This window comes from Platalea leucorodia (genome assembly GCF_965183815.1).
Source record: "Platalea leucorodia genome assembly, chromosome: 11".
Taxonomy (NCBI): domain Eukaryota; kingdom Metazoa; phylum Chordata; class Aves; order Pelecaniformes; family Threskiornithidae; genus Platalea; species Platalea leucorodia.
The window spans coordinates 17,464,398-17,485,941 of record NC_138833.1 but is presented as its reverse complement, the minus strand read 5'-3'; the positions used below and the strand labels follow the sequence as shown (position 1 = coordinate 17,485,941).

Here is a 21,544-nt window from a genome sequence, read left to right as displayed (position 1 = left end):
ACATCAAATGATGCTGAATGCTGCTAAGTACAGAAACATATATACACGCACCGCGAACTGAGACCAGCAAAAAATGCCAAGTTCAAAAGATGGACTCATTTATAGCTATAATCTCCTCCTTCAGCTACTGCACAAATTACTTTTAAGCAATTCATTTCAGTGGCTCAGAACATCACTTAATGAACCTAACACTAAATTGAAAGAAAGTAAGTTTAATTAAAATACTGAATGGAAAATGTCTTGAGACAAGCTCTTCCAGGGGCAGATTAGAAGTGATGGCACAGACATCCAGCTTCCACTGGAAGAAGTGTTAAAGTAGGCAAAAAATCTAGTTCATGATGAGTTTCAAACCTAGCACACAAAACGCGTGTTGTGGACCGGCGCCGTGCAGGGGGTCTGTCAGGCTTTTCCTGGGTTAATGTGGGTTTTTGCACTGCTTTGTGAGATGTTTGTGCCCTCAGGAGCGTGGAGCCATGGTGGACGTCGTCCTTGAGCCCCATGCGGTGGCAGAGCCCGAGCAGCCCGATGCCGGCCGCCTCTCACGGGTGCCGCACCTTTGCACGCCTGCGGGAATGGGATGCATCCCGGGGGGAGGACCACGAGCAGCACCGGTCCCCGAAGGCACTGGGGAGGGTGATGGTGGGTGCCAGCAGGCCACACTGCCTCCTGGGGAGGGGACCACAGGCTGGACGATGAGCACGAGGACCTACAGGCGATGGGACTTGACTGGGACAGGTGCAGGAGAAACGCTCTCGGCAGAGCACTGTGGTGGCTGATGTCAAATTGAAATGCCCTGATTGCCTGGACATGGGGCAGCTCCTGTGGAGTAGGTACAGCCCTGTATTTTGGGTAGCATCACCCGGCACCGCTGGGCTGCAGCTGCTTGAGCCCAGCGTGAAAGAAATCCTTTTGTGATGTCTTCTGACTTGATATAGCCCCAGATGTTGGATTAAGCCATCTTTAGCTGATTAAATTCAAATCTATGCAGCAAATGCCAGGGACTGTCTGTACATAGCTTTAGTGTGTTTGCTTTCCCCTAAATATAGAATTGGGATATTAAGCACATTCTTTCAAATATCAGCACTCTCTGAAGGCTGTGGCTTCCATGTATGCTTTCTTTAAAGGTAGATTATGGCTGAGGAGGCTCAGCTGCTCCGTGCAGAAGGTGTTTATCTTCCCGTTGGCTGTGTTCCCCGTTTGCCTCCTCCCGTTCCCCAGTGCGCGCTGGGCCCACCCGCGCCTCACCGCTCATCCACTGGTGTTTCTCCCTCTGCGCTGCCTCCCCAGCTGCCCCTACACGCAGCCAGCCCGAGAGATGCTCGTTTTCAGGTGTCTTTAGGAAAACTCTGCAGCGGGTCCACCCTATTTACACAAGGTACCTCCTTGCGATAGACTATCCTTTTCCCGTTTTGTTGTTTGCTGTATTAGCTTTCTAAAGCATATTCTAAGCTGTGTCACCTGCATTACGGCTTTTCAGCTTTAGAGAGGGAGTATCCTGGGGCCGTACTCGATGTGGGCCGCGAGGGCTGCAATCTCCAGTTCGTAGCTGAAGCGCTGCTGAAAAGCAAGCGTGTGTGTCTGGCCAGCAGTGGTATTTTGGTGGGATGATGTCTGATCCCAGGAGCTTCAGAGGAGATGACAGTGAAGCATCTCACCTCAGAGCTGGAAAGTGAACAGTTGTGATATCTGTCCTGTAAATGCGTAACGCGGGGGTCTTGAGATCTGAAATGTGCCTGTGCATGCACTCGAGGGCTGCGCCGTGTCCGGCACCACACTGCCTGATGCCTGTGACAGTATTACAGAAACTGTCTGTAGAGCTTGAAGCTCTAGAAGAGCTGAGTGGCCAAAGGTCTTCAGACCTTATGGCCAGGGGAGCCCCGTTCTGGCAGACTTTGAGGGGAGCTGCAGGCAGGCAGAGTCCTCAGCTGGCAAGGGAGGACCCTGCGGGAGCCCTCACGTGAGCTGCCCCGCTCCTGGCTACAGGCTCTTGACTTTACTCAGGTTTCTAGAAAACTGGTAAGGAGGAGAAAACAGAAAAATTCTCTGATGAGGGAAATTCTGAGCCGAGTAGCCCAGGCGGTGGGTACGACTTAGGGGATTCAGGCACCTCATTCAGTAATCCCGTGCCTGGGGTTGCCTGCTGGTAAAATTGTTACTATGAGTCTCCATGTTTGTAGAGTATTTTGTGATCCTTCATGGAATAGGTCGCCATCAGTGGCGCTCGTTATCGAGCGCTCGGTATCAGCGTCCTGTTGTAAACTCCACTTGCAGGAGGAGATCTCCGTAGCAGTCGCTGCGGGTCGTACCGCCTGCGTTCAGCCTAGGTCCTTGTTCCAAACTGGGATAAAGAGACAGAGAATGACATCAGTGCAAAATGATAACAAATTTTGGTCATAAGCTGAAAACAGCTGCTATATATGAGAGGAAAGCTTGCTGCTTCCAAATTTTACTTGCTTAGCTGACATTTGGGTACTTCTAATTAAAATTTTAAAAAAATCAATAGGTTTTGCTGATAAGCTAACAGATGGCTTCAGCAAGATGACCAGAAAGACAGAATGCATGGCACACTGAGCGCTTTGGCAAAACATTCATCTTGGTGTCTGTACACCAACCCTTTTGCTGTAATAATGATTTAACAGCGGTACGCATGTATTAGGGATTCCTGGGCTTGCAAGGCAATGTCTTGAGAATACACGTATGTCCTGACAGTCAGAGCCGGTTGCTGGAGTGGTCAGCACAATGTGGATCTTGCTAGAAAAGCAGTCTTTGTATTCCTGCTGAGGATAAGGATCTTTTAAATACAAAAGCTAGTTATTGTTAGTATCTGTGAATTTGTGTTTCCTATGTCAGCTGTTCAGGTAGCGATGTCACTGGAAACTACAGCTTTTTGGAAGGTATTTGGAAACGAGGCCACTTTTTGGGCTGCTTATTCCTTTAAGCGCACGAATGAGAAGTGCCCAGACGGTCTTGTGGCAGACCTGGTAGAGAGCCCGAGGTTCGTAGAAATCCTTAGGGTTTTTAAAGGTGTTAGCGTGGCAAGGGTGAAGTGGAGGATTTGATCAATGCTCAGGTGCTTTTTACAAAGTCTAATTTATTTTAAGAGTATATTTTTGCAGGCGAACTTGGATTTTCTGTTACTATTCCTAAGCCCAAATCAGCCATATTGAGGAGGTTTTCTGCCTGGTATGCCTCTAAGTCTCTTGGCAAAAGGATGGCAATGTAAGTTTTGGAGCGAGCCAAGGCACAGAGTACAGTCGGATGAGTTGTCTGGGGCTGCTGCTGGCAGCATGAGCCTGCTCCGCAGCACACCGCAGGCAGCCGGCGCAGTGTCCAGCCGGGAGCGCAGGGGCTGGGGGGGAGAGGCACGGTCTGCAGGGAGGTGCTGGCACTGGGGAGCGGCAGTGGGTGCGGGCAGCCCGCCGTCAGACCCTGTCGCTTCCCAGGCACTGGTCCTCTGATCCCCTTTAACAGCAGAAATGTCGGCATGTAATGGAAGGCTGTACTTACGTGTGTGTGTGCATGCAAGAGGAATAATGTAGAAAAGAACAGCGAAGAAAACTAATACAGGAAATGATGGATTTTAGTAATTGCACAGCTCATGATAGGTTTCGTTTGCTTGGAAATTACCGCACTCTGTAGAACATGTTTTGTCATTATCTTAAGCATACTTACAGTGTGTCTGTCCCGCCATGATGAGGATTATTAAGGCGGCATCTTTAAATCTTTTCTATCACACATAGAGCTGTGTGCATGTTTGCTTTCCATGAGCAGGTGATGCAGCCTCCTCTCCTACTTACGCGTGTATTAACTTCGTATCTGGGAGGACGATGGTGCTAGCCTGGTGCCAGGCGGGCGGGCCCCAGAAACAGCTCTCGCTATTTCCAGGTGCCCGGAGGGGCCGCGGGCACTCGCGTGGGGCATGGCCCGTCCTGCTGCTTGGCCGGGGGGTCTCCGTGAGGGTGGGAGCCGGTCCCCGCAGCCGAGGCTGTGCCATCCTGGCCAGGGAGCACCCACTCAGCTGGCGGGGGCCTGATCCAGGTCTCCTGCAAAGCGAGGTGCTCTGGGACACCATAAAGCAGCTGTTAATTTTCCTCTCAAAGTGAGAAGGATTATTTGTGCTGGTAGAGAGATTCTCTGGGTCCCACGCTAATTGTCTTGATTAACATGCTGTTCCGCCATCACAGGTGTAATGTATAACAGCTCTATAAGGTTTTCCTAGCCTGACCAATTAAAAATTGTCATTAATCCAAGAGCTAATGAGTTGTGCATCTTAATACCGAAAAAGGAGTTTTGCATTGCACGTGTGCATCCATGACCAGTGAGAGTTCATAGGGCACATGCAGGCGTTTCGGGGCTGGCCAGGCTGCCCCTCCGCGGGCGCTGCCGGGGACGGGGGAGCCGGCGCAGTCTCACTCCCTGGCTCTGTCAGCCTCCTCATCTGCTTGCAGCGAGTGTGTCTGCTTAACGAAGGGACTTGCTTCTGGCTGGGAGAAGGAGGACGCAAGAGCCCAGCGCAGGTGGTTTCACTGTGTACACCAGCCTTCGCCTTGCCGCCTTCAGCCCTTGGCCTCTGCCTTTTCTCCTTCTTGCCCATAGCTACCATCTAAAACCACCCGCATTTTCTGAAGCAAGCTTTTCTGCCCTGAGAGCGATGACCACTGCACACCCTGCGGGACACGGCCCGTGGCTGCTGCAGCGCAACGTCCGCAGCCTGCTCCGGTGCAGCGCCAAAGCTGCGAGCGGCTCCTCGGCGGCCGGAGGGCCATGTCCTTCCCCACAGGACAGGTTTTTCCCTGGCCTTGTCAGGGTCTGGGTGTTCCTGCCCAGAGCATGGGAGGTCTTTCGTACCCCTGTGGCACGAGTATCCTGGTAGGCATAGGAGGTTTGGCCCAGGCTGTCACATAGACTGATCCCCCTACACCTCTCCATTTCATCTCCTCTCTTCCCTCTCCGCCGTGCTCCTTGCTCATCCCCGCACGGCTGGGAGGGCAAGGGACAGCTGAGCCCCAGGACGTACCTTCATCTTTCAGTCGTAGCTCTTCCCTCCTCTCCCCGTGCTTCTTGGGGAGCCGTCTGTTACCGCAAGGCAGAAGGTGCAATTTGTCACTCCTGGATGTGTGGCCGGGCAGGAGGGGCCGCAGCCTTACATCTCCTGGGTCTCATGTTTGGTAGGGAGGATGAGAGCGAGTGCGTTTCTGCTCCGCGCTGGGAGAGGTCCCAGAGCTCCCTTGAGATGGAGGCTCCAACCCTTTGCTTCGATGCATGTGCCTGTTATCAGCTGCAGTGGGACCCTCTGAAGTCAAGATGTGTCAGGGTGAAAAAGAAGTATCTCTGTCAAGCGCTGTACTAAGTTACGGTTCTGTCTGAAAGCTGTTGTTGGCTTTCTTTTCGATTTTATTATTCTGTTAACGAACCGACCCATCGGATTTCAAAGCTGCATGGTTTCTGCTGATTGCATTCAACTCTGGAGGAGCGTTTGATCGCGGCTGCCATGTGACGGGGACAGAGCGCTGCCCTGCGCATCCGGGCACCTGGGACCGCGAGAGCCGCTGCTCTCCGTGCGCCTTCATGCTGAATACTTCCATGACATTATTTCCTCCTGAACTCTCATTTCCAGCAGTTACAGTGAATTAAACCTTGTGAGGACGGTGGGAGAGAAGCAAATCCACATTCTTCCATTTAGGCACTCTGAAAGAGGCGCTGCAGTGGGGGATGCTGCGGAGATGCACTGGGGGAGCTACCAGATGGAAGTTGCTTTCGTCTAGGTTGGTAGCACTAAATTATTCTTTGCTGTAACAAGGGCAGGGAAGTTTTGAATGTGCCAGTATTTTTAGCACTTAAATCTAGGAGAGTTATTCCATTTTGGGGAAGAGTAGCAGCTGCTGCTAGCTCTGCAGCATCGCATCGTCCCGACGAGAAGCTGTGCCCAGGCGGCAGAGCTCGGCAGCACGTCCAGCCCTCCCCGAAGCTGCCGGGAGGTCTGACTGCGAGCTGTGACTCCAGCCTGACCCCTGCAGAAAACGGGACTTGTGATGGGGCAGAGGAGCAGGCCTGGGCTTTCCCCAGGGTTTGGAGGTGCTTTTTTCTGCAAAGCCTGGCTTCCCTCCTTTGCCACAGCCCTGGCCCGTCTGGGACAGAGGGCTCAGGCAGGCGCAGGTGCCGTGCCATGCCATGCCGTCCCGCGCTTTGCAGTGTCGGTGAGCAATGGTGATTCAGGGCGTTTTGCTGATGATACCAGCTCCTTACTGGGCTTAATGCAGTGGAATTGATTTCTGTTTGCCAGGCTATCATTCACCTCAGCAGGGAAAAATCAATGCAGATCAATCACATGTGATTTTGCATGCCATTAGATCCCAGTTTAACCTCTGCTGTCCTCTTCCCGCCTGCTCCCCCCCGCCGTGGACCACACAGTTTGGGGGAGGATTGATGGCCTGGGCTCAGCCCTGCGTGACCTGGCAATTCGCACTTTGCCCATTCGAGTGGGACTCGGGTGGTGCTTCCCTGTCCCCTTCCAGCTCCGAGGCCTTGCCTGGGCTTTCCTCTGTAGCACATCTTCTGTGTAGCCGAGGGGCCCTGAAGTCCTCCTCATTTGGGTTCCTCACTAACACTTGTTCACAGGCAGGGAAGAAAGCTGCATCCACGTCTTTGGGTGAGCTTTTTGCTCTCCCTTCTGGGGTGGAGACTGGGAGCTCTGGTTCTGCCGCAGGCTGCTGGCTGTGCTGGGGGGACATGGGGCTGGGTCCCGCTCCTGCGACTGGCACTGCCGGTGCTGCTCTTGGAGCTGCTGGGTTGCTCTGCTTCATTTCATGGGAAGTGTTTCCAAGGTGCCCTGGTCATCCCCAGAAGAGGTGAACCTGTAAAGCTTCCAAGTCCCTGAAGCAGCCAGGATGACTCCTCAGCTGCCTTCCTGATGCAGAGGTCCCCGTTGTGTGCGGATCAGTAAGGATTGTCCCCAGAAGCATTCTCCATTTGTCAGCCAGTCGGCACCCATGACAGAAAGGCATGGTTGGCCTGTTTGCATTTGGGACTGGTGTTTGGCTGGTAGGTTGGTTTGGATTTTTTCTTTTGTAAATCTGAACTTAGAAAAGTGAGAGCAGGTCATGGTTCCTTTTAAAATGCCTTGCAGTGTTCAAGCCTGCACGTTGGTATTTTCACAACTCTCCATCAAAACTCTGCAAGTCTGCATTTAAAGCTCCAACATGCAGCATGAATTCCTCATTGCTGACAGCGTGTGTGTTTCAGAGTTATTAAAAAAAAAACCCCTGCTCGCTCTCTTTTTTTTTAAGAGAGGCAGCCAGAAAGGGAAACCAAAAGGATCTCTTTTAAACAGTGAAATACAAGGAGTCCCACCATTTCCTGAGCAAGATAAGACCCGCAGGCTGTCACTGAGGTTCAGAGGCAGGAGTCCTCCTTGGGAGGCGGAGAATTGTGCTGCATCATTCAGTGGGAACTCGAAGGTTTGCGTCCTCCTCGAAACCCCTTTCTGAGCTCGGGGTCCACCTCCTGCCACGGAGCGGTGGGATGCAGAGATGGTGCTTTGCCCACACCAAGACCCCTGCAGAGGGCCCATGGGTGGGCTCATGGTCTGGCTCTCTCATTACCAGACATGGCTGTGTCTTTCATTTCCCTCCGTAAGCCCTTTAATTTTTCATGACCTCCTTGTGCTTTCTTCATCCACCTGAATGGTTTCAGATGTAGATTTTGTTCTCCAGTTAACAGGATCTGTCAGCATCCCATTTGCTTTCTCCATCGCAGCTGAGCAGCAGGCTGGGGGGATCACCATGCAACAGCTCGTTACGTTCCTGGTCAGGGACAGCATCCCCATCCGCTCGGCAAATCCCCCTCTGCTCTTACTCTGTTTGAGGGACTGAATTGGGGGGGTGAGGAGAGACGTGTTTGTGGTGAGTTATTATCCCACACTTATCAGCATTAAACTGGATTTGACAACTCATAGCCTGGGATTTGAATGATCTAAATCCTTCTTCATTTGGCAGCCTGGTTTGCTGTTATTTATGGTCCTTCCCAATTTATTATCGTCTGCAGAGTTGGAGGCTTTGTGTGCGGTGCCATCCGCCAAGTGATTTATACAAATAATAAAAAGAATGGGGCATCTGGAGCCGAGCTGCGGTCACGAGTCCCCTCTGCAGCCGTCCCGGGGCACACGGCGCCAGGACCCGGCTGGCAGGGCTGAGCAGGCAGGAGCACGCCAGCGAGCTGGGGACAGTCTGGTGTAGTTCAGAGGTCAGGAGCCACCTAAGAAAGGCAGAGCTCCCCCCTTGAGGAATTAGGGATGGAATTGGCCTGATGGTCTCATCTGCGCAACTCCTGGGCCTGTGTGTGGGTGCTGGGTCATGGGTCTGCCCACTACCCACCCCAAAAGAGACCTGTCCCACTGGGAAAGCAGCCAGAGCGGAAGGAGATGCAGGAATAAGCAACAAGGATCAGGTCCTTGTTACTCTTCCTTCCTGGACTCCCAGCTTTTGTGGATTGCCCTCAATTATAGAAAAAGTGCAGGTCTTGGGGACCACCGGGTCTGAGATCCAGAGCAGAGCTGTGAGGGCTGAAGCGTTCCCCTCTGCTCTGCCCCAGGTGTCGGGGCTGAGGGGAGCCTCTCGGTCACTCTGGGGTAGGGCTTGCCCCAAGAAAAGCTGATGTTTTCATCCTGGGGAAGGGCCAGTGTCGCGTTTTCAGTAGGTACATAAAAAAGTAAAGAGAGAGAAATGAGAGCAAAGCTCTGCATGGCTGGAAGGAGCCAGATTGCCACGGCTGGTTTAGAGGCAAATCCCTTCTGGGTTGCCCCTAAGTGTCCCTGTGGGATGGACCACGGCTGTGACCACTTCCAAGGAGTGAGGAGGCAGGGGTCAATTGCTTGGAACGGGAGCTGGTCAAAATTTGAGGGTTTTGTTGTATTTTTGTCAATGTTTTGGCAGGAAGAAGAGCAGTCCTAAAAATCATTGAAAATATTGCAGGTTTATTTTCTGCCTTTTTCTCTCCTGATTATTGCTATATAATGCTCTTCTCATGCATCTTCCATAGATAGAAGATGCATAGACTCATCCTCTTGACTTCAGTAGGGCTCCACCTGCTTGGTGTCTGTCCTACGAAGTAGCAGCAAGAGCACCTACTTGTCACTTGTTTTGGGGGAGTGAAAATCTAGGGTCGTTTTATGCGTGAGGGGCTGAGTAATGGTGACCGAGCACCAGGACTTGGAGAATGCACCGTCTTCTCCAATGCTGGTGCCTGGAGCAAATGAGCAGGCTGTATGAGACATCTATAGGAACAGACGAGCTTTAGGGTAAAACCATGCACAGGAGCGTGGAGCTGTCAGCTCTGGGTCTTGTTGGGTTGGAAACTGCTAATTTTGCAGCTGTATGACTGACTCATTTGTGGACCTCAGACACAAAGTTTGCTGTTTGTGATCTTCCCCCTGTAGCCAGTTTATCATAATCATGCTTACAGTAATGCTCTTCCTGCCTCTAAAGGGTTTTCTCTGGGGCTTGCAGAGAGCGAAGCTTTGCAGAAATATTTGTGCGTATGTCATGGTCCTGCCCTGCAGATGGAGGAGATGGTGCGCAGGAGGGCTGCGTGACTCTCGAGGGTGCAGAAGGCATGGGAGCGGAGGCAACCAGGGAAGACGCTGTCATGCAGTGACTCACGCGTCCCTTGCTTTAAGCTGACAGTGCTCCGGCATGCCTTCTGGCAGTTAGCATGAGGCCAGTGTCAGTGACGCGCTGCAAGCCCTTGAAATGAGCCTCTGCCGACATCCCTCCCGGCATCGGCAGTGGAGCCGGTCTGGGCAGCAGCTCGGTCCCGCAGGCAGCCATGGGAGTGCCCGTGCCGCCACGCCGGGCAGCACCTCGCAGCCGGTACTCGCCAGCCTGCCTGGCCGTGTCACCCAACACGTTCTGTAGTCATTGTAAGCACAGTGCAAGTACATTTCTGAAAAGCTAATTAAAATCTGTGGGTTGTCCAGTAAAGCTCTGGATGTTAAAGGTTGCTGTAACACACATACCTCAGCTGGAAAAGGGTATTCTTACCTGCAGATGGATTTTTTCCCTGGCTTTCCCTACTTTGAGCCTCTTTCTGGCTTGCTGCGCTGTGAAAGCAATGCAGAGCACTCCTTCACAGCCCTTTTAGCCTGTTGGATCAGTCCTGCAATGCGATCTGGCAACATGCAGTGGGCTGCACCGTCCCACCCTAGGTGAAGTTGTTCTGCCCTGCTGGAAACTGGTTGACTTTGGAAGAAAGGGCAAAAATTCAGCACTTCTGTGCAAGGCAGGCCCTGGAAAATGATGCCAGTCAGGGGAGGCATGGGCTGTCCCGGCTTGTGACGGGTGTGAGCCTTTGCCCTGTACGAGCCGCGCTGGCTGACGTGATGTGGGGGCACACAGCGGCGGGCAGAGCCCCGGGGGGGCTGGGTGACACCCCTCTGCCCTGCGGGTTTGAGCCCAGGGATGCCCCTGCCCCCAGGCTAATGGCCGTCCTGCTGTGCCCTGGACTTCACAGGCTGGACCATGGGTGTCATCCTATGCGAATCGGGAGCACGCACTCCTGGCACGTGTGGTGGCACATGTGTGGTGGGACACGCATGGTGTCCCCATGGCCTCCCCGCCAGGACAGGCGGTATCAGGGCCCTTCTGCGTGGAGCTGATGCTGGGGCAGGCGGGATGTGCCAGGAGCAGGGGCGAGGTGCCTGGGATGTTCCAGGAGCGGGGATGAGGTGCCTGGGATGCGCTGGGAGCAGGGATGGGGCACCCAGGCCCCTGCATTGGTGGGCGAGAGGAGAGGGGCAGCAGCGCGAGCAGCTCCCTGCTCCGGGTCAGGCACCTCCGGGGATGCAGGTCTCAGCACCACCTGCAGCTCCCCTGGTTTTGTCCTCTTTCTTTTTAATAACGGATTCGTTTTCCCATTCCTCACAGAGAGCATGCCTTCCCTCCACGCTGGGAGAGGGGGAGGGGGGTGTATGTGTGTATTATAAATTTCCTATTTTTCTGATAAAACTGTATTGCTACGGCGGAAATCAAATCCTGTCTTCGATATTTTTAGCCTGAAAGCGTGAAGGAGCACTGATGCTGAGGGAAGGGAGGACGGGTGGGTGCTGGTGGAGGGGAGGGTCTCCATGGAAACTGTTTTCTTTAAATTCCCGCATTCGGGGCACTGAGCGTGTAGGAGGTGATGAAGGAAATGAAAAAGCAAAAAAAGAGAGACCTTTTTTCCTTTCTGTTGTCACAAAACTGCTATAGGAACCTTAGGAGAAATGAGCATAAATTATTGATCGTTTCAACGTGAATACATGTGAATTTTAATTAATAATCACCCTGTCATGTCTCTCAAGTGCGGTGGGTGGGGATGAGCAGGCAGCAGCCCGTGACCGACCAGCCTGCGCTGGAGGGGCCCAAGTTTGTCAAGAGGCATCTTTGAAAAGGTTCTGATGCTGCACTGTGCTCCTGAATTGTAACCTCCTCCATTTTAGCCCTGGGGGATGTTTTCCTGCGCAATGCCAGACTGTTGTTACTACCCAGAGACGTTGGGGAGGAGAGCCAGAGGCCAGCCCATGGGTGCCTGGGGGTGATGCTCCTGTTGACGGTGGTGGGTTTTGGGTTGGGTTCAATACTTCTGCTCACAAGAGGTTTTTTTTAATTGATAGGTTGTTTTAAGGTATGAAAGTGTGTTGTTAGCCAGGCTCTGAAATCCTGATGGCGAGCATGAGCAAACCGTCAGTCCAGGAGGTCCGGGAGGTTCTGTGGACCTGCATCCCCCTTCCCTGCAGGCGCAGAATATACGGGTGATGGCGCCAGGGTGGCTGGAGGATCCTCATGGTGCCCGGCCCCGGTGTTTCAGATAGCTCTGCTGCCAAGGTGATGCATTAGGTAGCAGGTGCCGTCTGAAAAATGTCTCACTGCAGCACAGAAAGTTATTTTTAATTCATTGGAAAGTGAATGACCTAAAACCAGCAGCTTGTGATGGAGAAGATTAAATAGCGCAAAACAGAAACATTTTCAACCGAGTATTTTTAGAAGGAAAAAATACCGCTTAGTGTGAGGTGCACATTAACACGGCCTGGCCACGGCCTCTGCGGTTCCTCAGCTGCTGCTGCAGCTTCTGTTCCCAGTGCGTCCCTGGCGCGTTGTCTGTGTGACACCTCCGCTGAGGCCAGGCTCGGCCGACGACATCGCAGCGACGCTCACCGGGGTGGAGGTCACCCGCTACGGGAATGAAAACCTCTGCTTGAACTGGGGCTTAGCTCAAGCCGCTGAGCCAGATTTGCTTCCAAATACAAAGAATCTCAGTGCTTGAGCATGTTTGATTTTGGCTGTGGCATCTGTCTGCAGCTGTGGATGCAATTACCTGTGAGAATGGGAGATGGCTTTTGGCTTAACTTTTCAGGGATATGCTTTTTCTTACGTTTTTTAGACCTAACGTCCTTTCCTTGAAATTGCAAATTGGTTTCTGATTCTGCAGGATCCTTAAATGCTGTAGCAAGTGCAGCAGGTTCGCAGCAGCATGGGTGGGATTTGCCCTGTTGAGGTGTTCTTTGCCAGCCTTTAACGGGTGTTCAAAAATACCTGTCCTGCCCTTTGGGAGGCATTCGCTGAATATGGTGGTTGTAGGAAAGAGAACTACATCAGGGGGATGTTTTGTTCACTCACGCTTTGCTAATTTAATTTCTGAGGTTCTTCAGTGTGGGCGCTTTGCAAAGGTTTCCCTCATGCAAGGGACTTTGTGGGTCCTTGCTATTCTGGCCCAACGATCGAGCAAATCCAAGGTTAAAGAACTGGGTGGGTACAGGAGAGATTTGGTTTTCATAGTAGATGCTTGTTTAACAGCAGCATCAAAAACGTGTCGGTACTGTGGGAGCAGGTTGTTGATCTCCTTTTCTGTTCTGCCAAAACTGAGTAACCTAGCTGTGTATTATGGCTCAGTTCAGGAGCCGTGCATGGGAGGGAATCCCACGCCTTGCACACAGCGCGGGGAAGTCATGGGTGCACCAGACGGTGCCTGGTTGCCTCCAATCTGTGTTGGATGCAAAATGGTGATCTAGAGGTCAGAGGCTGTGCATCACGTTATCTGATGCATTAATGGATTGTAAACCTACTGGCAGAGAGGCGATCTGTTAAAAGAGGTTTTAAAGAGCGTGCAAGAACAGAGAAGCAACCCAGAAGTATGTGTAGATTACATTGCCTAAGGGAAACCAGAAAAAAAAAAACCCTGAAAACCTTCCACAACCTGTTTTCCCAGTTGCTAACTGGGAACGATATTTAAGCAATAGTTCAAACCCAGCCAAGAGAGGAAGAATGGATGATCTGAAGAAGTTCAAGATCCATTGAGTGACTTTAACCCCAAAAGACTGAAATCCCTAACAGACGCTGCCTGTGCCCAGCGCTGCAGTCAGCTCCGCCGCAGTTAGCCTGGCTCTTCACCTGTCTAAGCAAGAGCAGAGCTTGGCCCTTCTGCATGGCTTTTCAGCCTTTTTATTAATGTCAGTAGCAGATGGTTAAAACCTTTCTGGCAGACTCTGCTGCCCACAGCGGCAGTCTGAGGCAGAAGGGCTCCATGCGAGGGAATAAAGTGCTTTGCCTTAGAGCTTTCCAGCTCAGTGCCAGCCAGTCCAGCCCCCGGCACACACCCCGCTTTCCGCTGGCCCGGCAGGACGGGGGTGTTACTGTTAGCCCCTTGGGTTTTGCTTCTGCAGCGCCATATCCATCTGCGGTGAAGTTGTCTCCCTAAATCTATTCACAGCAACCAAGTGTTGTAAATGAATTAAGATGAACTTCAGAATGCATTCGCGTGTCAGTACAAATGTGCTTCATGCTGGAGAGGTGGGGCAATATGGGGAAGATGCACGAATATTAATAGGAGCAGCCTGGAGTTCATCACTCACCTGCCTGCAGCCATCTGGATTTTCACAGCTCAGCAGATGTGGTGGGCTCCGTGCACGCTATCAGGGACAGAGGAGATCCAGAGAGCGAGTGGGGAAGTCCCCTTGAAGACATAGAGCGGTGGGCAGCGTGAATAAATTGGGGATGGTCTTGTGTCTCCGGTTTCTCTGCGCTGGAGGGCTGGTTCCCCACTGGCATGGCTGAGAAGACACAACCCACCTACATGGGCAGCAGAAGAGGCGAAGCCTGGGTGAACTGAGGCTCAGCAGCCATCTGCCTGATTGGGCGTGCCTGAGGTCGGGGTGCTGCTGCAGGCAGCGGTGTGTGCCCATGAGCAGCGGTGCGGCGGTGGGCAGCGGTGTGCACCGGCGAGTAGCAGTATGCTGGTGAGCGGTGGTGTGTGCCGGTGAGCAGCGGTGTGTGCTGGTGAGTGCCCTGCGCCGCCGGGATGGGGTGGCTGCCTGGGGACTGCCTGCTGCAGGTGGCCGTTCTGACTCCCAAACCCACCTGGAGTCACTTGCTTGGCTGAGACACTGTCCTGGGGCGGAGGTGCGGTGTTTTGGGGGAGCCCGCGGCCGTGGAAGGGCCTCCGAGATGCCTTGTCTGGGAGATGTCATGGCACGGGGCGTGCGTTTGGTGGGTGCTATCTCGGCTGATGTCCTGGAAGCCAGGCCGTCAGAAGCATTCCCAGCAGCTGTGGAAGTCTCTGCCAGACTCTGAATTTGGGCTGATGGCCTTTTCTTCCTTGTCTTTTCTAATCTGCTGTGATAACTTTCTAGTATGTATCTGAGAGGGATAAAAATCATAGGAGGGAGAAGGGACAATTCAAGTCATGTGGTTCGGATGCTTTTTCTGCTGGCACATGACAGAGCTAATAAGCAAGAGAAATCATCGCGGTGCTCAGAGGGCTCCGAGGGTGCCAGTGCCCGCAGTCCAGGCGGCGCCGGTGACCTGCGTGCGCAGCCGGTGTTTGCAGCTGCAGCCAGCACAGGGGGTCTGCCCCTTCCCAGAGCTGCGGAGGCTGCAGCCGTGGGCTGTGCAACCCTGTTAGTACTGGTGGACTGCAGAAATGAGAGGGAAAAATGCAAATCCTGTCAGCCATCATGGCAGGAATGAGCTGGCTGTTATCATAGCTAAGCACCGTTCATTGCAAAATCAATCTTGCACCCAGCACTGGGTATCCGATGCTGCGTTCGTTCTTCCCCAGCTTCATGCTGGCGGAGAGCTGCACTCCAGGCAGTGGGTGAACACCAGTTGGGCAGTAATTGCTGTGGAATTAACCTCTGACATTCTTCTAAAAATAGGCCCAATAAATCCAATCATTAGCAGCTCTCCTGCTTGTTTTGCCTCAAGGGTAAACACTGCAGATTAAAGCGTTTACAAGTTACAGGTCCGTGAGTGTTTCCTCGCCTCTCCCTGTTACTGCAGCCAAGCACCAGTCCCTGCTCAGGGGTTTTGCCTCCTGGTGATGGCACTTTGGTTTGGGGGGCAGGGGAGCAGTGCGAGCATGGTGGCTTTTGGGGTGACGGAGGGCTGAAAGGTGTCACTTTAATTTACCTTGATACACGATGGAAGATTCAGCAACGGGCAGAGAAAACTGGCACGGGTGATGTGGTCACCTGGGCTGCTCTGCCTGGTGGGTTCGGGAGAAGAATACAAAGGTGTCCTCACCCGTCTGCTCCCTCTCCTCCAAGGGTGAAGGAGAACCACCTCCCCAAGTGTTGGAGGGGAGCAAGGAAGCCAAAGAGCCAGGTGGGAGCGAAGCCTGCCCCTTGCACGGCCACTGTTGGCATTGCCGGGGCGAGGACAGCGGGGCGCTGGGCAGCACAGAGCCCTGCCTGGGTCCCAGGAACTGACTGCATCACCCGAAGCGGTGGGGGCGGCTCCCCAGGGTTCGAGGGGAGCATGCCGTGCCATGCTGTGCCGTGCCGTGCTGTGCCATGCCGTGCTGTGCCATGCCGCCCAGCTCTGTGACCCCGCTGCCGGCAGCGGTCCCCAGGCTGCCTTCAGCACAGGCACAGCGTGGAGATGGAAATACCCCTGAATTCGGCTACTGGGGCACAGGCCAGGGGCAAGGGGGCAGGCGTGCCGAGCAGGTCTTGGGTCATGACAGCAAAGTTCTTAAATGCTGTGGCCATTGTATGATAGACAACAGAAAAACGGAGATTTATGGAGAACCCACAGGGGATGAAGTGCTGACAAGGCGTGTAGCCCGGAACGGTGCTTTCTAGATGTCTGTGAAAGCCAATCTGCGGTTACTTAAATTGTCTTTGTCTTCTTCTTTCCAGCTGACATCATCTCTACAGTAGAATTCAACCACACTGGAGAATTACTAGCAACAGGGGACAAGGGGGGCCGTGTTGTAATATTTCAACGTGAGCAGGAGGTAAGTGCCAGTGAATGCAAAATGCCCATTTTATCCTTTTAAGAGAAGCTTCCTGCTGTTTCCTAATCTGTATGTGTCACTCCTAACCTCAGGTCTCTCCTGGCAGACTCCAAACTGAAAAGCGACTATTAACATAAGCAGGACCAGATTTCATCTTATAAACCACCCTCCAAAACCGCGTTGCATTTCCTGCATCCTTTTGCTCTGGTTGCAACTCTGCAGCTGGGTGTAACTTGGATCAGGCCGGCGCGTTTGAGCGTGCCGCGGGTGTCCGTCTCATAGCTAACACCACCCCCAAAAACCCTCTCACACCGTCAAAATGTCTGGAAAGCATAGACGGATGAAACGGTCATGTTTCCCTTCTGAAACACTTTGCCCCAGGAGATTTTAACAAACTATTTTTGAGGTTGCAGTCTGTCCAGCCCTCTGCAGGAATGGCCAGTGCTCGGCCTTCGCCACGGGCGCCGTGCGGACCCCCGCTACCCAGGAGACACCCCGCCATTTCCGAAGCCGTCCCGGTTAGCTGGTCCGGCACGGCGCATGTGGAATCGCACAGTGTGAGCCGGAGGGAGCCATCCTCCCCTGTGGGTGTGTTTGCTGGAGGTGGAAGGGATGAGTCAGGCCTGGCCATGAAAAATGTCACGGTCCGATGACAGTTTTAAATTTTTCTCAAAGTTACAGCCTCAAAATTATTTCTATATATGCTGGAGAGAACCGATCGGTTAAAGGTTACACTCATAGATGCTTCATCAACCTTTCTAGCAGTATTTCATTTCTCATTTCTTTCTCATTTTATTATTCTATTGCTTTTCTTGAACTTTAAGCTCCCTAACATCACACTGGGTGTATTCCATTCACGTCCTACTTTGGAGCTGGACTGCGCTCCAGAGGACAAGTGGGGCTTCACCAGCCCAAACGCATCGTTTGCGTGCGGGAAGTTCATCTCCACGATGGTTTTCATTTAATTACCTCAGCCCCATTCAGAGCCTGGTGCTGGGTGGTTCACCACGTGGGATTTGCAGAGATGTGATACCTTATGAGCCTGAGCCACGGCACGCAGCGTCGGTTCCTGCAGAGATGGTCTGCTTTTCTTGGGTGCTTTATTCTTGCTTTTTATGTGTGCACCTGTGGGGCAAGCATTGCTTATCCTGTGCTGGTGGTGTGGTGCCAGCAGCTCCTCTGGGGCTGGTTTCAGCGCCCGGCAGGAGCTGGTGCTCGGTCCCAGCTGTTCACCAGGGATGGCCAGCGTGGAGGGCTCCGTTCCCGCGCCGTTCCTGCTCCATTCCCGCCGAACACACCAGCGTGCGGGAGCCGTCACGGCAGGAGAGGCCATGCCTTGGCTTTAAGACCTGCACTGCATCACTGTGACCAGGCACTTACCGTCACTTAAAAAACCTTAGAGAAGTAAAGAGTCAACAGAAAATGTTCTCTCGCTCTCTGTGCCTCAAACTCCTCTGTGTTCCCCTTCCTGCAGAGCAAAAACCAGCCCCATCGCAGGGGAGAGTACAATGTCTACAGCACCTTCCAGAGCCACGAGCCGGAGTTCGATTACCTGAAGAGTTTGGAGATAGAGGAGAAGATCAATAAGATACGATGGCTCCCGCAGCAAAACGCAGCCTATTTCCTGCTCTCCACCAACGGTACGTGGCCGCGGCCGCGGGCAGCCCGGACTGGCCGGGCAAGCACCATCACTGCCGTCCCTACCACCTCGGATCCCTGGGCCCCAACAGCCAGACAGGGCCTTCTCTAAAGTGTTTCTTGGGGAAAAATACATGTTAAAAAAATGTCGACTCCCTTCAGGGTAACATGGGTGTCATGGCGGAGCAGCAACCTGGCCAGACATGTCTGGCAGAGCTTGGTTCCCGTGCATGAGGTTTTGTCCTTATTTCACAGCATCCGTACTCTGCAAGGGAGGGAGTCTTTTCCTCCTGCTGACGCCTTTTTTTTTTTTTTTTTTTGATCTTGGGAACTCTTTTTTTTTTACTTTTTTTTTAAGGAAAAACTGCAGCTGATTTGTTTCAATTTGCAGCTGCGTTCAGCTCAGCAGTTCCATGTTGTGTTCAGATAAATATCAGGAGGATCCAGGAATATTACTTGGGATGAATGGAACCTTAAGATGGATGTGACTTAATTACTTCAGGGGAAAAGGAGGGGTCTAATTATCTTCCGTAACCAACTTACTTTGTATTATAGAATTGACTCTATTGATCATTGTAATAAAATTCAAAGACTTATTAAACTCATTTGGGGAGAGAATCATTGAAATGCAATGAAGATTAATTATAGAGCATAATGTTCTGTTAATTGAGTTTTTAAATAGTTTTTTGATTAACAGGGATATTATCTTTCCGTTTGGGATGGTGTTTCATATGCTAGCAGGTTATCAAAATGATTCTTTTAGAAATACTCCCGTGTTATGCTGTTTCTTTTTGTTCTTACTGTTAAACTAACATTATATATAGAAACTCCCTGAAGTAAAGCAGGTTAATAAAAACAAAATTAATGGCACTCTATTGGAATTGCCGTGTAAAGGAGAAAATGAAGATGGATGATATGGTTGTGTATGAAACCTGGTGGAAGTGATGATAAACTACTGATAGAGTCTCTGCCAGGAGAGAGGAAAGAAAACACCGTTATTCAGGATAAAACCACATGTTCCTGGGGCTCCTTCCCCTGGTGGCTTCATGGCACAGGGTGGGTGGGATGCCAGGAGGGGTCGGGGAGCTGCGGGGGTGGCATTCGGAGCTGCCTTCAGTCGGTGGTAAATACTGGGCTCTGGGCAGTTCCTGGGTGGGGAAGGTCAGGGTGACTTTTGGGTGAGTTACAGGCACCATTTCCCCTCCTTCGGGGAGCTTTCAGGGGCGGCTTACCTCCACACGTGCTTCGCTCCTTCACAGTGCTGTTGTACCAGCCAGCTTGCTGGAACCTCGAATTGCCCATTGCTCTGCTCCACTCATTGCGTGCTGGATTTCTGCACGAACTCCACTGGAAGCAAAATTATTTGCCTTGTGGCACCCTGTGCCTGATGAGCTTTAAAGCTGTGCAGAGCTCCCAGCCCTTGCTGCTGGCACGGACACTGCTGCAGCTGCCTCCCTGGCACCCCAACACCTGCAGGGTGACCCCCAGCTGGAGCCACCCTCGGGCATCGCCGTCCCTCCTTTCGTGTTTCCTAAGGGGCTGGAGGGGCCAGCGCGGGGCTGGGGCACGGAAGGCAGCGCCTCGGCAGTGGGGGTCAGCAGGGATGGCCGGGGGTGTTCGCAGCACGAGGGTCAAAGAGGAGGAGAAATAGAGCAGCTAGCGGGGACAGAATTAGGAGAGCTGCTGCATCCTTGGTATTTAACACATTTTCAATTACTAGAAGCTAAATTAATTTGGAAATTACTCTCAAAAAGTAACCGGTGGCCCCTGGATAACTGCCGTGTGAGCTAGGAGGAAAAAAATCTTATGTGGGAGTCTGCTCTCGGCTGGCTTTCCAGTGGGTGTGCAGGCGCGGGGAAGGCGGGGGTGTCCGTGTGTGTGCACGAGCACGCGACACGCGCATCAGCGGCGGGGAGGAGCAGAGCAGCCACGTGTGGTGCTGGCCCGTTGCTGGGACATCGGGTTCAGCCTCCCTGCGCTGCCCGAACTGCCCTGTCCTGGTGCCAGCACCTCATCACCTCCTCTGGGGGTAACTCAGCCCCGTCACTCGATATATCGAGCGTCAGCATTCAGGGCATGACCTCTGAGGCTCTGAGCCCTGGGAAATCACTTCTCCTATTATTTCCCCATTAATCCAATAGTTCTGTTCTGTTGTTCAACCATCTCATTACATCTGGAATAAAACACACCGGCAGTTGTCTGGCAGGAGCAGGAAAATTAGGGCTCTGGGGATAAAGTGCTGCGGTGACAGGTACGTCTCCTGTAACCACTTTCGGCAAGTTGCAGGTGGGGACGCAGCAGACTTTTCCCTGTTAAACCAACTGGCGTGGCCTTGGCGGGTCCGTCAGCGGGCGGCTGGGGGAGCAGCCAGCCATAACGCCCTCCTCTCTCCTTCCCCCCAGATAAGACTGTGAAGCTATGGAAGGTCAGCGAGCGGGACAAGAGACCGGAGGGATACAATCTCAAGGATGAGGATGGCCGTCTCCGAGACCCCTCCATGATCACCATGCTACGGGTGAGTGCAGGGAGACCAAGGCTGCCAAGGAGCCTTTCTCTTCAGGGTCTTGGATGAAAATTGCTGCCGGTGTTACCGGTAATGCCCTCGTGATGCAGCAGGTCAGTGTCGGAGGGCAGGGGGCTGCTCCTTTTCTCGGAGGCCGGTGCTTTGGCTGGTGTGCGGGCATGGGAGTGGAGGAGGGAGCTGCTGCCGGAGCGGTGCCTAGGCTGCACCGACTCTGGGCAGGCGTGCCGCAAAGCGCTGTGTTTCGTCTCATGGCGGGTGCCCCAGTGCCACGGTGCTGCTGCTGCAGCGCCCTCCGTGCCCGTCCCGGCGAGGAGGCAGTTAATGACCTCTCCCTTCTTAGTACATTTGCAATCGCAACTTCTGCTTCGGGAGCATAAGTACTTTCTCTAAATGAGTTTTCCTCCCAGCCTAAGGAGATTGAAACCGTCCTCCCAAATCAAATGTAAACACCTAAGGCTACGTTTTCCATTTACTGCAAGGGGGATGGATGCACAGACCCCATTAAAGCAGCCGCCCCTACACCCCGGGAGCATGTCTGTCCTGGGAGCGCACCTGGCCAGCAGTGCTGGCAAATTTGCTCTTCCCCCAGTGCTGCCCTGGGATAGCTGTTTATGATCTTTAATTTGCATATAAAGAGCCAGCCCCGGCCCGCGGCAGTGTATGCCCTGTTAATTCAATCAGAGCTCACCCTGTGCCCCGGGGAGCTCCGGCAGCTCTGGCAGTGGGTACAGGCAGCGGGTACAGGCAGCGGGTACAGGCAGCGCTTGGAGCCCCCGAGCACGTGGGCTCCAGCCTGGCACCTTCTGCGGGAGCAGGTCCCTTGGCCTCTCCCAGCAGTGAGCAGGGTGCCCCTCTGCAAATGGGGAGAAGCTGTGCTCCCCTCCGCTTGATATTAGAGCAGAGACAGACAATAACTCCTTTAACCCGTAGGCCTCGAAATGCCAAGTATGCAGTAATTTTGTCATGACATTAATCAGACCAGACTAGCTTGTAATTTATTAACATCCTGTCAGAATTTGCATTTTGAGTACTTGGGGGTTTTATATTTATATATATAAAAATGTTGCTGTGATTACCCTTGGCTCACTTTTATGGCTTCCAGTTCCACTGCAGATG

The 21,544-nt window shown here is 52.8% G+C and overlaps 1 protein-coding gene across 1 annotated transcript in view; it reads left to right on the top strand.

Annotated features, from left to right (window-relative positions):
- The window catches only part of PPP2R2B (protein phosphatase 2 regulatory subunit Bbeta), a 105,472-nt gene that overhangs the window by 61,644 nt on the left and 22,284 nt on the right, over nt 1–21,544 (top strand). Inside the window, exons 2-4 of the mRNA XM_082323943.1 lie at nt 16,169–16,266; nt 17,741–17,906; nt 20,307–20,419. Coding sequence (XP_082180069.1) covers nt 16,169–16,266; nt 17,741–17,906; nt 20,307–20,419 — 377 coding nt within the window. The remainder of the gene's footprint in view (nt 1–16,168; nt 16,267–17,740; nt 17,907–20,306; nt 20,420–21,544) is intronic.